The sequence below is a fragment of the Takifugu flavidus genome, chromosome 18, assembly GCF_003711565.1.
Source record: "Takifugu flavidus isolate HTHZ2018 chromosome 18, ASM371156v2, whole genome shotgun sequence".
Taxonomy (NCBI): Eukaryota; Metazoa; Chordata; class Actinopteri; order Tetraodontiformes; family Tetraodontidae; genus Takifugu; species Takifugu flavidus.
In genome coordinates this window covers 12,389,586-12,405,116 of record NC_079537.1, presented here as the reverse complement: position 1 = coordinate 12,405,116, position 15,531 = coordinate 12,389,586, and the positions used below count along the sequence as shown (strand labels likewise).

Genomic DNA, 15,531 nt, shown 5'->3' with positions numbered 1-15,531 from the left:
CGATTAGAGGGGAGCAGTGTAATTACAACACAGTGTAATTACAACACTTGATCAGAAAAATTGAAAAGGGTGGAAAAACCCATCTTTTGTTGTAAATTGACTCCAGCACCTGTTAGCGGTGCTGGCGGCGGTGCTAACGAAGGCTCCTCCACCTGAGTTCAGGCGTCTCTTCTTGTGGGGGGGGTCCCCTGGACCGGCCCCTGTCCTCTCTGGGGCCCCCCCACCTCCTGTGTTCCTCCGGCTCTTTTCCCGCCCTCGTGATCCAGGGACGCCAACTAAAACGCCACCGCAACAAAATGTCCACCTCAGCTGCCCGCGACCATCTCAGCCCCCCCCCAGAATCAATCCTGACATTTCATTCCGCCCTTACGGGGGGGTAATGGTGCGTCACGGGCTGTTACCGATGCTGCCGGCCTCCCATTGGCCGGCCGTGCCGTAACCTCGGCCCCCCGCCGCCGCCCCTTCCCTCGCCGCCCCCCCCCTCCCAGACGCTCGTATTTACCACCTCAGATCTCATTTCAAGCGGGAGCGGCGTTTTTCATTTCCTGTTAACAAGTGAGCGACCGGTGTTTGGGCCCCCCCCCCCCACGGAGCCAAAACAGCCTTTTAAGTTGCCTCGTCAATATGTTGCTGCTAATGTTTTATTTAGCGCCCGCGGGCTGTTCATCACACCCCCAACAACTGCTCCGCGCTCGCCGTCCTAATCACGCCGCCAGATGTCGGCTCCTCGTTTTACAGCGTTTATGTTTTTCCTCCGAGTTGATGTAAAATTCATCCGTCCCTCCTTCGTTCCTTCCTCCATTTTTCCCCTCAGACTCAACAATTAGTCAATTCCCAATCAACAAGAGGGACCAAATTGCTTTTAATTACTTTTGATAAATGACAAATTGCGTTGGCACGCTTCCCTGCGAGCGCTTAATCAGGTGTGTGGGGGCGGGGCAGGGAGGCGGCGTGGGGGGGGGTGGAATCGATGCGTTTTCTGCGGTTCAGCGGCTGGGCGGCGGCCAACCGCGGCTCGCCGAGTCAGCACGAAGAGCAGCCGCGCACAAAACCTGCTGTCGCGCTCAATATGAGCGGCGAGCGCGGCGGCGAGCGCGGCACGGGCGCTTTACCGTGCACCCGATTAGCATCGGCCAGGGCAGCTAACCAAGGGTCCGTTAATGGAGCTAACGCTAACGTGCTAGAGGGCGGGATAATGAAGCAACGCTTGAGCTGCGACCCGGTTCTGACCAAAGTTCTGTGTCTCCGCAGGGTTCTTCAGCACCTGCGGCGGCGGCGGCGGCGACATCAGCGAGTCAAGTGGCAGAGCTTCAGGCCGACGGCTTCACCTGTACATGGAGACCCCCAGCTGGGCAGGTGAGTCCCAGCCCCCGCGGTTTCCTCACAGGGAGGCTCCGACTTCCTGCCGTCCCTCGACCTGCCGGTTACGTCAGGTCGATGTGGGCGGAGCTTCGAAACCCGAAGCGGTGACTTGGTTCTGCTTTATTTAAAATGTCTGAATTTAAAGCTTCACATTGACCAGATGATGCTAGCTTCAACTTAGCTTGACTTTAGCATCAGCTTAGCTTCAGCTTAGCTTCTCCTTTGTTTCGACTTGGCTGCTACATGGTACCAACTCTTGCGTGTGTGTTGCTCATTATTTGGCGAGCAACCCTCTGGGGGGGTCCCGCACACCCCAGTCAAACCCTGACCCCCCAGGGGTGGAGTCCTCCACCGCCTCTTGACTCGCTTGGTCTCTGCGCTGCCATCAGAGGCAGAAGCTCCACCTCAACGTGGCGCCGGGGGCTTCGTTGGACGCCGTCTCACGGCAGAATGACCTGTGGCTGATGTGCGCGTTGCTCCTCCCTCTCCGGCCGCATCGTGCTGATGTGCGCGTTGCTCCTCCCTCTCTGGCCGTATCGTGCTAATGTGCGCGTTGCTCCTCCCTCTCCGGCCGTATCGTGCTAATGTGCGCTGGCTACGCAGCGGAAGACCGGCGACAGCCTCCGATCCATATGGAGAGCCGGCGCCATCTTTCCCCAGACGGGGATCTGCCTCGCCACCCTTCCTCCGCGGAGCCGTAGAGCAGGTGGCGGCGAGGAGCGGCGGCCCGCCTCCATTACCTCCACTTCACGACTGCATCCTCACCTCGGAGGGGGCACCCGGGGGGGCGCTCTGGTGCCGCCGGGCGGAGGAACGGGGACGGTTCCATTAGTCTAATTGCTCCGTTATAGTTCTGTATTATTGCCGGATCATCTCCGCGGCTCCGTAACGACGGACCTTCGGCGCCCCCACGTACGGCGGTGGGCGGGATGTGTCCCCCGCCGCCCCCTCGTACGGCGGTGGGCGGGATGTGTCCCCCGCCGCCCCCTCGTGCGGCGGTGGGCGGGATGTGTCCCCCGCCGCCGCCGCCCGCTGAAGGTCCGCGCTGGTGGGCGGAGGAGGACCAAGTTAACCCGACAACCCCCCACAGCTGCTCGCGTCCTCAACGTTGGGACGATTTACGCGGCAAACGCTGGTGCGTTCGCCCAGAATCGACGGTTTGGGGCTCGCCTGCTGCCATGGCAACCGCTTACTTCTAATAATGATGTAATGAGTAAACGAGTGCTTCTCCTGGTTCAGACGCAGCCTGAGGTCTCGCTGGATTCTGACTGTAATCCTCCAAGAACAGTGTGTTTCTCATGCCCCCCCCCCCCCCACACACACACTCACACACACACACTCACACACACACACACACACACACACTCACACACACACACACAGGAGGCACTTACAGGCGAGGTGAGGACCATAACGAGCTAAATTAGCCTCAAAGACTCGTGCATCTCCTGATTTGCATCGCCCGTCTCTCCTGATCTGGATGTTTTGAGAAGCTGCCTTAGCACGGCGGCGCGCTAATGGGGGCTGAATATTTCAGCAGTGACCTGTGCCCCCCCCCGCCGACCCACCTCTCAGCTTCCTGTTTAGATTTGTCCGGTCGGGTTGTTGCTCATTAGCGGGAGGAAAAGCTGCGGCGTTTGATATTTTCCCAGGTGTTAGTATTGATCTTTGGCTCCGGCAGGGAGACGGCGTTCCCTGAAACGGCGCCGATCAAACCGCCGGGCCTCAGAACCAGGCCGCGGCGGTGGCCCGTCTCACAGCGCCACGCTATCAAATATGAAACGCTCCGCTAACAAGGTGGGTAATCAACTTTAATCAGATCATCCTTTATGAAACAAGGAGAAGGTTGATCTCCAGGAAAAGGGAGATCTTGTCCCGGTGGGGGGGGGGGGGGGGGGGGGGGGTTGTATTTAGAAATTGGATGTGACGGCCGGAGACGCGGCTCCATTTTCCATGCATGGTTCTATAATGAAGCTCGCCAAGTGGTCAGTTCTGGTTAAGGTTAGCGCCAAGCTGCTGTTTCCTGCTAATGGGGGGGGGCTAATCTGGGGGGGGGTGATGCAGGACCTCTCATTGGGGCGGGGGGGGGGGGCACATGGAGAGAAGGTTCTGTTGATTTTTGGAAAAGTTTGATGAAAGGAAGAATTCTGACGTAGTGTTAATAACAATAGTAATTACAGGGGGGGGAGGAGGGGGGAAGAGAGGAGGGAAGGGAAGGAGAAGAGAGGGGGAAGGAAAGGAGGGGGGGAGGAGGAGAGGAGGGGGGGAGGAGAGGAGGGAAGAGGAGAGGAGGGGAGGGCTGCATCTTTAAAAGCTGGAGTGAAGGGAGAGGCTGGTGGTTGGGCGGCGGCAGGATTGTGCTGAGGCAGGACTTTGGTGCAGAGCTTTGCCCATTAGAGGGAGCCATAAATCCTGGACTCTCCGGCCGGCTGTGTCAGCATTCCCAATGAATTGATTTTAAACGCCGCTGAAAAAAGGGAAAGTGCAGGGGGGGGGCTGTTTAATTCACCCCCACTTCTCACTCCAGCTCTACAAGGGGGGGGGGAGCAGTGTAGTGGGGGGAGCAGTGTAGTGGGGGGGTAGAATGGGGGGGGAGCGTAGTGGGGGGGCAGCGTACTACCCCTCTACGCTGCCCCCCCCCCCCACTACGCTGCCCCCCCCACTACGCTGCCCCCCCCCCCAAATTCCCCCCTACTTTTATTTCTCCACCAGGGAAATGAGACACGTCGTAAAGCAGCAACGCCGCATTTGAATTTCAAATGCGGCGTTTTGAAATTGATGTATGTGTTTATTCATTCACCAGCAGCGTCCACGTGCACGCGCACGTGTTTATATATGATCAGCAGCCGACGCTCCTGCTCAGCCTCGCCGCTCAACAACATGGCCGCCGCCGCCGCCCACTTCCTGTGTGGCGTCCAGCTGCGAGCGTGTGCCCCAACGCCATCTTGTTGATGATGCGGTTAATAACGGCGGCGGCGGATTTACGAGCGCCAGACTGGTTTATTGGAAGGAACGTCCAATAATTAATGTCGTTAGCGTCCAGCAGCTCCCAACAAAAGCTCCTCACCGCCGCAGACGGCGTCCGGCGCTCCGCCCGCCATCTGTGGCGGGCAGCTTGTGCAGCAGATTCATCTCAGCTTGATGAGGTAAAAGTGCGTAAAATCGGATCAGACTGGAGTTCTGATGGGATCAGAAGTCCGGGTCCGACCCGGAGAGCAGACACGTTAGTGACACGCGTGTGCGCCGCCAGGCCAGCAGGGGGCAGCATGTCCAGAGGACACGTGGCTCATGGACAGGAAGTGACGCCTCCAGCTTCCTGTTTGAGGACAGCGCTCCAGGCCAAAGCTGTGCTAGCATTAGCATTTATCATGGAAGAAGTTTCCCGCCGCAGAACACATGAGGAAAAGTGGGCGGGGACTGCGCCCGCCACGCCCACATCTGCCCTCAACGCCGCCGTTGTTTTGTGCGCGATCATTTAATCGTTGACCGCCGGCATTGCCAGGGCCAGTCGGCGGCGCCTGCATGTGAACGTGCGCGTGCTAATTAGCCTCCGGCGGCGGCGTGCGGAGGAGCGGCTGCACATTACTGTAAAGATCGGGAGGATATTTCACTTTGAGGAATGGCAGCGGCGGCGGGACGGAGGGCTTGATTACCAGGAGCGCCGCGCAGCCTCTACATCTTCCTTCCCCGCTTCAATTATGGCTGACTGGAGGCGCGGCGCCGCCGCCGCCGCCCTCAAATAAAACTAAAATATGATAAAGCTGGAATCTGAGGCCCGGGACGGCGGCTAGCCTGCAGCCGCGGACGCCGCAGATACGGCGTAATTACAGCGTTTGGTAATATTTTTTTTGCGGGGAGATCGGGAGCGGATGTGTTCATGACACGCGATAAAAAGCACATTTCCCCGCCTCCACGCGGAGGAGCGGCGTGCGAGCGGCGTGCGAGCGGCGTGCTACATCCCAGATCATTACTCACCCACCAGCTCGCGCGGCATCAGCTGTCACAACAGCGGCTCCACGTTGCTCCTCGGAAACGATCCGCACCACGACGCTCACGCGGCAAAAACTCTCAGGAAGCCGGAAAATCGGGAAATTCTGGATCCACCTTTACGGTTTGAGAGGGAAGTCCTGACCGCTAACGTAGCGCTAGCCGCCCGCTAACCTCTATTGTTCTCTGTTAGCTGAAACGGTTTTAAGGCGGCGCTGTCACGACGCCCCCCCGCCCCCACGGAGGTGGTTCTGCCCCGGTGCCCTTACCCCCCCCCCCCCCTCCGCTGGGGCGAATGTGAATTGACAGCAGAATTGCATTGTGGGTAATCTGTCTTAGCACACTTTAAATTTAACCGTTAATTGCTTTGAGAATAGAGGAGCGTGTTTATTTGTGGGGCCGCGGCGCCGAAGACGAACCGTTAAACGGAACAAAAACACACATGTTTAGGAAAACGTGCTCGGGGAGCCGGAACGTCGACTCTCGGAAGAGTCCCGGAACATTATCTGCTTATAAATCCTGCGTTACGACTGCGAGGAGCTCCCAGTGATCAGCGGCGGCGAGGCTGTAAAACTCCAGTTAGCCTCTTCTGCTCTTATCGATCACGTCAGACGTCCCACAGCGTCATTCCCGAGATTCCAAGTGTTTTATCCCGTCCACCCGTAAAAATGAGGAGAAGCTCACGGAGTGAATTTAGAGGAGGAAGAACTGCGACAGCGAACCCTGAAGATGCGGAAGGTTCTTCTTCTGTGGTGGGGACCCCTCCCTCGTCTGGGGGGGGGGGACCAGGACGGCGTTCCTGAGGAGACCTGGCAGCACCGGGATGGGGGGGGGCTTCCATCACAGACAAATCGTTGCCGCAGTGGAGAGTGGCGGCGTGGCGGCGGCGAGCTGATGCATGGACACGGCGAGAGGCGGGGACGGCGCAGGAAAAGTGCTGAGGCTGGAATGAAGCCGTTATCTCCGGCCTGCATCACCGGGAACGCTAACAGGGAGCGCCGGTGCGACCGTGGCGGCACTGCTGCGCCGCCCGTCCTCAGCTGACCCCCGTCCCGGCATTCCCGCGTTTGTCCTGGCGGGACGTCCGTCCCACACGTCTCCTGGTTCCACATCCTGCTGCGGAGTTCCGAGGTGCTTCGTGATTAAAAATGGGTCAGACTGGTGCTTAAAAATGGAACGCTGCTGCGCTCCTGCTCGGACTTTTCCTCCGAGCATGTGGTGTTTTCTACTGAGCGGCGCCCTCGTTAATAATCAGCTGCTCGTTAGTGTTTGTCCCCGTTTTTACCTTCTATTCTCCCAAAAGATGTTTGAGTGTCCTGGAAAGAAGAAAGGCCCACGTGCACCGCGCTAGCGTCAGCACGCTAACGTCTTTGGATAAAGACACGCCCACCGGGAGGTCACGCCCACCAATAGGTCGCGCCCATAGCGGGCGGCCACCTCCCACGGGAGGCCACGCCCACTCAGGGTGACACGCCCACGCAGGGTCCACGCCCACATGGGAGGCCACACCCACGCGGGAGGCCACGCCCTCTGCCAGACACCCAAAGAGACTCTCAGCAACGCGATATTCTGTCCATCCTGAAATTAGCTTCCGGAATTTTCCGAGGAGCGTCCGCCCAATGGGAGCAGCGGTTTTCAACAACACACGTGTTGTTCACGTCGAGCGACGCTGGCGTCTCCACATTCCCAGTATATTGAAAATTTCCGCTGATTTATTCCGTTCCACTAAATCTTCCGTGAGAAATAAACTTTCCGAAGCGCAGCAACAACAAGACGTGTTGCCGCGGTAACTTTCAGGGCTACGACCAGGAATTCGGAGGCGACGGCGAGATAAACAAGCAATTAGCGCGACAGCACGTCGGCGCTCATTATCATAATACGGACCTCGGAAAATCTCCCAGCATGCAACAGTTGACGTGGCTCAACGCCACAATGGCGAGGATCCACAGCTCGGACGCCGGCGTGGCGTGGCGGACGCCGCGGTTCCCCCACGCGGAGATGAGGTTGCTCGTTAGCAGCTCGGGGCCCCGGCACGCCGCTCCGGCGCCCTCGTGGGTGATCCTGATCCACAGGAGGTCGCGGTGTCACGGCAGCGCCGGGATCGCTCTTCCCGCGTGGGCGCCGCTCAACATTTCTGAAGCTTTTCTTTCTCCGATCACACTTGACGGATGGAGCGGAAGAGGCGATCATCTGGTTCTTAGCGGGCTCTCGGAGCGGCGGGCTCTCGGAGCGGCGGGCTCTCGGAGCGCGGGCTCTCGGAGCGGCGGCCTCCGCTGATGAATGGCGTCCGCCGCCCGTCACCAAAGCGGAAATTAAGTATTTCTGTTTAAATGTAACATTTGTCTCCTTTGCCGGAGTCGAGGAGGCATTTGTCAAAATCCCCAGGCTTTGGGGAACGCTGGATTTCCTCTGGGAGCACGCTGGGAATTACTTCCTACTCTCGCATTAATGGCGTTCCTGTTTTATCCCCCGGATCTAATCCTCACCCACCGGAATTTCAATATGGAATCTTTAACACATTTAGCCGCAGGTGCCCAAAAACATTAAAGGCAACGGCGACCTGATCCAGAAGCCCCGCCCCCCCGTCACCTGAGGGTTGCCGTGCGTTGCCAAGACGAAAGCGTCGCGTTCCGGAGCCGTTTGGACGCCCGACCAGGTCCAGGACGACTTCTCTGCAGGCTCGACGGAGCTTTGGGCCGACGGCGTTCCCGACAGGAAGCGCACGGCTCCCCGCCAGGGCCTGGCGCTGGTCCAGCGTGGCCCCGGCTCCTCGGACCGGCGGGATATCGTTCCCTCCGATGTTACATCAGCCGCGCTTGGTCAGCCTCCGGAACAGTCGATACTCCACAATTTAGAAAATCAGCCAAGTTTGCAGAAACAAAGAGGCGATATCGGGAATAAAGACGGATATGGAATCTGACGCCAGCCGCTTTTTCACGCCCGCTGAGTTATTTGCTGTCCGGAGTTTGGCGGCGGGGGGGGGCAGGGATCTGTCAGGGGTCAGCGGAGGGGGTCGCGCGCCCTGAATAAACGTGCAAATCACAGCGGCGTTCCCAACCCGCCCCCCTCCAGATTTCTTTTGTCGATGGAAATCTAATTGCTTGAAAAGCGATCAATGGAAACTAAATTGGTTCTCCGAGTGTCGGAATCGGCTGTGAGCCGCCTTAGCATCTTAAATCACAGCGGAACGCCGGGAGCCGCCTAAAGTTTGGTGAGTGTCGGAACGCCGCAGGGGGGCGGCGCCTTAATCAGCCTCTCATAAGAATCGCAGCCTTAATTGTTTCTCCAAAGTCATAAATCCTCCAAGTTAATGGGCAGCGGGAGCGTCGGGAAGAGGCCGCGAGCCGGGACGCCTGATAACCCCCCCGCCATCCGATAGGACTAATCCCTGTAATCCCGAACACACTCCTGAACACGCCGCTAACTGACAGCAGTCGATACGGACGCACTCCTCCGTCTTATCGCGCGTCTCTTTGTCTTCCGGCGCCGCTGCGGCAAAATCCGCCTCCTCGCCGGCGTTGGCGGCCGATGGCTGTCACATGATCTGGTCACATGATCTGGTCACATGATCTGGTTGTGAGTGCTCGCTGATAAGGGGGCGGGGTTATCACACCCTTGAGATAGTGGCGAGTGGGCGCCCCACCACAGAAGAACGCTCCGTCTTCCTCTACAGCAGCGACTGAAACGTTCCCTCTGGGACGCGGGAGCCCCTGCCATCGGAATTACATTGGAATCGATCTGGGGGGCGCTAGGCCACGCCCCTGAGCCGCAGGTCCCGCCCACGATGCTAACTTTAGCGCTAACTGTGTGTTGATTCAGGAAAACCAAAGAAACAAAGAGGTTTTCAGGTAAATGTCTGTTTTCCTGGAGTTCCCGTGGATCCTGGAGCCTCTTCAGGACGCGCATCATCACGCCCGCGACAACAACAACAACGAACGCCGCGCTTTGCGTAGCGGCCCAGCGGTGCATCCACCCGGCCCTCGCCGCCCATCAATCTTCCTGTCGCCGTTCTGTCGGTGATGGTACAGACGTTGGGAAGCTCTGCTGCCATGCTAGCACGTGTCCGCCATGCTAGCGTGTGTGTGTGTGATGCGCTAGCATGTGTGTGTGTGCCGCGCTAGCATGTGTCTGCCATGCTAGCGTGTGTGTGTGTGACGCGCTAGCGTGTGTGTGTGTGTGCCGCGCTAGCACGTGTGTCCTGCGCTAGCATCAGCAGTCCGAGGGCCCGTCAGATGTTCTGTGAGCCGCGCTCACCTCGGGGAAATTAGCAATCAACCTTTCGCCGGCTAACACCTGGTATTTAAAACAGAAAAAACACGCTCGCCGTCGCGGCGCCGCTGATGTCAGGTCAGCCCCCCCGCGCCCCCCTGCGCCCCCCCTGTTCCACACATTATTGTTATGTTGATAGCAAGCGCACGTCGCTAATCACTTGTCCCGCCATGTAATTTGCATGCGGCCCCCCCTCGGAGCGCCGCCGGCGGCCCCTCCGACGCGGCGAGGAGGCGGCGTTAGCAGAAGCTCCTGTGCAGCGGAACGTGCGTGCGCACGCTCGTGCACGCTCGCGCTGGCGATCCCTCATTTATCATCCTGACACCGGCTACTTTTCTGAAGTGGAGGAAAAATGTTGCAGTCAGCTCTTCCTTTGGTCCCGGAAAAATGTGCGAATGAGAGCGTGCACGTGGCGTGCACGCCCCCGCTGCACCGGAGACAGTAGCTCGTGTGTGTGTGTGTGTGTGTGTGTGTGTGTGGTGTGTGTGTGTGTGTGTGTGTGCGCCTGACTGCCTGTTTGTTTATGCATCAGTGTGATGAAGGAACGCGGCGCTTTAGCGCTGATTAACCAGAGCGAACAGGCTCTTTAGCCGCGGCGCCACTTCCTGGTTCTGGTTCCTGGTTCTGGTTCTGGTTCTGGTTCTGGTTCTGGTTCTGGTTCTGGTTCTGGTTCAGCCCATTCTCACCACCGAAACAACGGCGCCTTTTCGCCCAGTTCAGGTTATTAATGCGCCTCTTTGTCCAGCTGTGACCCGGGAACGGGCCCGGCAGAACTCCTGACATTTACCTACGCGGACTCATTTCCTGCCTAAATCGCATCGATGGATATTTGGATCGTTGACGTCGATCAGTGACATTATGATCTTTCCTGTGTGTGTGTGTGTGTGTGTGTGGTGTGTGTGTGTGTGTGTGTGTGTGTGTGTGTGGGGGGCTCACAGTCTTGTGTGGGCGGGGCTAAAGGCCGTGGGCGGCCCACCAGCGTGTTGGGAAGGGCGCCGCTCTCCTTCCCGCCCCGTGTTCTTCGATCCCGGCGCTCCCGCCGAGGTCGTGCCGGTGACCTATTGGTGCCAATAAACGGCGGCGGTATTAATCACGGCGGCGGCCGGTTCTCCGAGGAGGTCAACGCTTTAAAGGGCAGCGGCGGCGCTGAAATACGGCCGCGGCGTCTTTACGCTTCAATGTACCAAAAGTTTTATTAGTCCGGCGCGGAGGTCAGGGCGGCGGCATAAACGGGATCTGTCGATATCCCATTACAGCGCCGCGGCCTGATTGGAGCGCCGCCGGATGCATATTTCACTCTGAATTTAGCTCCTCGCCGTAAGTAACGCCGGATTTCCCAGCATGCACGGCGGCGCAGCATCTGTTTTTCTATTAAGTGAGCGATGAAATATTAATCCCGGAGCAGATCCGGAGCGGGTCGGCCGGTGCCGACAGCTGCTGCGGTGGCAGGTGATCCCGGCGCCGCCTCTGTGGGGTCACATGACCTCTCTGATGAGGGGGGGTTAGCTGGGGGAGACGGAAAACAACCAGAGGCGGAGCCAACGGGGTTTGGAGCCAATCAGAGGAGGCCGCTGATCCTGTTGTTATGGCGACGGAGCGATCCGATTGGCCGTTCCCTCCTGCTGCTGCAGCGTTCCCTGAAAACAGGAAGTTAGCAGCGTCAACTTCCTGTTCGTGACGAATAACCCAGACGGTCCGGCGCCGGGGTCTCCAGGAACACCAGCCGGTACCAGGCAGAAACCCAGAACAGGTCCGGTTCCACAAGAATTCCCAATCGGACGATTGATTTGAACGGATCGGCTCTTTTCTCCTCGTTGAGCTTCTTCCGACTGAATTAAAACTTCGCTGTTGATCCAGAAACGGATCCGGAATGTTAAACAGCAGCCGATGGATTTCCGGACGGATCGTTAACGTATTTTCCGCCCGGCCAACGTATCAATCTGCTCGATGAATCCGTTGACCGAACACGGATCGATGCGGCACAATTATTGTCCTCTAAAGAGCGCCAACACTCCCGATGCTAATTGTCTGCCGATACTGGCCCGGTTGCTAGGTGACGGCCCCCAGACCTTTACCTGAGCTAGACGCTCCGAACGTTGCTAATCGTCTGCGCTAATTAGCCGCGTTTATTCAAGTTTGCGATCTCCAACTCCGACTTCATGCAAAGTTTAACGTTGGGCTAACGTTAGCGAGCGTTAGCGGTGGGCGAGGCTAGCCTTGAGATATTGGCACCTCTCGGTTGTGGTCGATGTTAGCTAGTATCACCTAGTTTTTAGTTCCCGTTGACTTTAACCACTCTAGGCTACCCCGAAGCGCCCCCCCACCCCCCCGCCCCCCCGGAGCTCAACGCGCTCGGACGTTAGCACGTTAGCATACGCGGGTCGTCAGCGGTAAAAGAATGACAAGACTTTCATCTCCACAGTGTCACTCCTGCTTAGCTGCGACATGGATCAGTGTTCCCGCTGCTCCGCTCGCTCCCGGAAGGGTTACATAATAACGGAATAACTCCTGTGCGGCGTTAGCTTAGCATTGTGACAAGGTCAAAGGGGAGCGAGAACGCCGTCCTCCGTTCGTGTCCCGCTGGCGCCGAGTCGTCCGTCGGCGTCGCTCCGGTTTTGTTGGGATATTTAATGCCGATTAAACAAAATGATGCGTTCAAACGCAGTCTGGACATTTCTGAGCGGAATACTTTTAGAATTTCCGGAGTTCCGGAGAACTTGTGACGTGTGGTCCCGGTGAAATGGATGATTCCTGATTCGCGGGTAATGAAGTCATCACCGGGATTCTGCGGACGCCTTTTAATTCTGATTAAAAGTCATTTTTAAACGCGATGACCTCAAACATCTCACTCCTCTCATCTCCGCTCTAATTCCTCATTTCCCCGCGCCGCAGACGGAATCCTGAGTCGGCAGAATTCCGCCCGCCAACACGACACGTTTATCAGTTTTCTCCCATTAATCTGAGGCGGCGGCCTTGATTAAAGCTCCGCCCCGCCACGGACGCCGTCGATGCCCGTTCCTGACGGCGTGGGGGGGGGGCAGTGCTCCGACCCCCCCACGATTCCCTCCCGCCGCCGCCACCGCCACTCCCCAGGCTTGTTTTTCCACATGTGGTGATATGAGCTGGTGTGATGGTGCCGGGGGGGGGTCCGGCGCCCCCCGGCGTGCGACCGCGGCTCCTGATTGATGCTAACCAGATTAGCTCTGACTGACAGCCGCAGCCGCTTCCCTCGACCCGAAAGGCAATTTCATGAAATGGAGGCGGGTTAAATGTGGCGGCGTTCTCGCCGGCTGCTTCCTGCCAGGACGCCTGACCCCCGGCGAGCCGCCGTAATGGATGAGCACGCTCGCCGCCCGCTGTCGGGCGCTCGCGCTCCACGGAGGAGACACCGGCTAATTAATTACGCGGATGTTGGCCGGCCGGACGCTGACACCGCGGTCGTGGCTGCGCGGTTATTGACTCCACCGAGGAAAGTTGCTCCTTTAGCATCGGGGGGGGGGGGGGGGGGGGGCGACTGATCCACTCTGTTAAAGTCGGTCCCAACACGTGCTACCTGTTAGCATGTTTGCTAATGAAGCTGATGAGCCAACATGTTAGCCGACGGGAACGACGACGCATCCCAGTCAGAAACGAAAGAGACTAACTACTGTCGAGCTAACTTGGCTGTTAGCTAACGTAGCTGTTAGCTAATGTGGCTGTTAGCTAACGTGGCTGTTAGCTAATGCGGCTGTTAGCTAATCTAAGGCAACAAGGCGCCGTAAAGGTTGCCAATGCTCGGAGCAGCTGTGTTCTGGTGTCGGGAGGTGATAGCAGCTAGGTGCTGTGCTAACAGGCGCGCAGTGACGTAGCTAAAGCCCGTTAGCCACCTCGCTGGAAGGAGCAGTCTGGAAGCGGCTTTTCTTCCTGTGAGCTCGCTGGTACGTGTGGACGTGGCAAGTGGAGTAGATTAGAGGGTCGCGCTCGGGGTCGAGAGGAACGCCACGGGAGACGTTAGCAAGCCTGCGCAATCACCGCCGCCGCGCGTGCTGCTGAGGCGCTAATGCGCTCAGAGATGGATGTGCACGAGAGCTCGGCTGCAGCTTGAAAACAGATCAATTATGACAGACGTCCTTTCACCAAACCGACGGCCTCAATGGCGGCGGAACCGTGGCGGCGCTCCGGGCCTCAGCTGTAAATGGCGTTCCTTGAGAGAGAGTGGGAGGGCCAATGTTGGAGGCGGAGCCTGTGGTGGCGCGCTGCTTCAGGTCCTGTGATGACCACACCCACCTGCAGCTACAGGCTACAGCGTTAGCATCGTAGAATTTGTGTTATAAAGTGGCTAAAAAATGCTCCAGACTGAACTCAAACACGTTCATAATTAATTAAATCAGCAGAAGAAGAAGCGTCGGATCATTTCACAACAGTGACCTTTGACCTGAGCCGCCGGCTCCTGAAAAGCTACCTGAGCGGCTTCAACGTCCCGATGTCTTGATTTAACGACTTGAAAACCTGCTGCCTTCCTGCTCTGCTTCCCGTTGCTAATCACATGTTGCTAGTGGCTAATCTCAGGTTGCTAGTGGCTAATCTCAGGTTGCTAGTGCTAATCTCAAAATTGCTAGTGGCTAATCTCAGGTTGCTAGTGGCTAATCTCAGGTTGCTAGTTGCTAATCTCAAAATTGCTAGTGGCTAATCTCAGGTTGCTAGTGGCTAATCTCAGGTTGCTAGTTGCTAATCTCAAAATTGCTAGTGGCTAATCTCAGGTTGCTAGTGGCTAATCTCAGGTTGCTAGTGGCTAATCTCAGGTTGCTAGTGGCTAATCTCAGGTTGCTAGTAGCTAATCTCAGGTTGCTAGTAGCTAATCTCAGGTTGCTAGTAGCTAATCTCAGGTTGCTGGTCCCTGAGTGTGTGTGAGTGTGTGTGAGTGTGTGTTTCGGAGGGCTCTGAAATAAAAGACTTCCTTCTCTGTGGGATCCGACCCTCCGGGGGGCCGTGGCGGCGTGTTTACTGCCTCTGTCGTTCGTTAGCATCGCTACAGACGCGTGGGCGTCTAAAGGTCTAAGCGCGCTAATGCTAACGGCTAACAACACTATCAGAGTGCCGGATCTGATTCCCAAACAAAAATTTCACACACATTTGTCCCGTGAATTAGCGTTCCTGATAAATGGGCCTGGAGGACAATAGAGCCTCCCAACGGCGTCGGCTCGGGATCCGGAGAACCGGGAAACAATGGTCCCGATAAATGTGATAAAGAAGGAAAAACAAGCTCAGCAGAAATGATTCTGCAGCAGGAGGAAGGATTTATGACGGTGGGAGGACGAACTTCCTCATCCCGACGAGTTCATCCTGACGCCTGCGTCCACAGGTTAGCGCCGCGGCGCCGCAGAGCACACGACACACATGCTAATGCTAGCTGCTAGCTAGTGGGGAAATTCAGTCACAAAAAGTGCAGAAATCAGAACCAACGTTAGCGTCAAATGTTAGCGTCAAACCTTGAGCAGTAACATTAGCATCAAAGTGTTGTTACAAACAGGAAGTTGTAGTTTTTCTGTTTACGATGTTTCTTTCCTGGCCAACTTCAGACTTCATCGAACATTCCTGGGAATAGCTATAGCTCGTCTAGGCTGCTATCCCGGCGGCGTCGCTAATGCCGCTAATGCTATCCATCCGACCCAACACCTGCAGTCCAGAAAAAACGACCTTTTTAAAAATGCAAACAAGTGGCCGTGGTTGTTGTGGAATGTTGCGGCGTTCCGGCTCCATTCCCACCGGGAATCTGCATTTAATGTTTTCAACTTTCGCCTCCCATCAAACCCACCGATGGATTTTCATCAGCGAAGTTACGACGACGGATCAATCTTTACGGTCGCCCCGGAGCGGGACACGGGAACGCCGCTGCTTTTATGTGCGCTTAGCAAACGCGGAAGTTTGTGGATG

At 57.2% G+C, this 15,531-nt stretch overlaps 1 protein-coding gene across 12 annotated transcripts in view; it reads left to right on the top strand.

Moving 5' to 3' along the window:
- rbfox3a (RNA binding fox-1 homolog 3a) overlaps window positions 1-15,531 on the top strand; it is a 223,950-nt gene that overhangs the window by 88,152 nt on the left and 120,267 nt on the right. For all 12 annotated transcript variants that reach the window (XM_057015296.1, XM_057015304.1, XM_057015301.1 and 9 more), the window contains one exon: window positions 1,252-1,356. In XM_057015296.1, coding sequence (XP_056871276.1) covers window positions 1,252-1,356 — 105 coding nt within the window. The remainder of the gene's footprint in view (window positions 1-1,251; window positions 1,357-15,531) is intronic.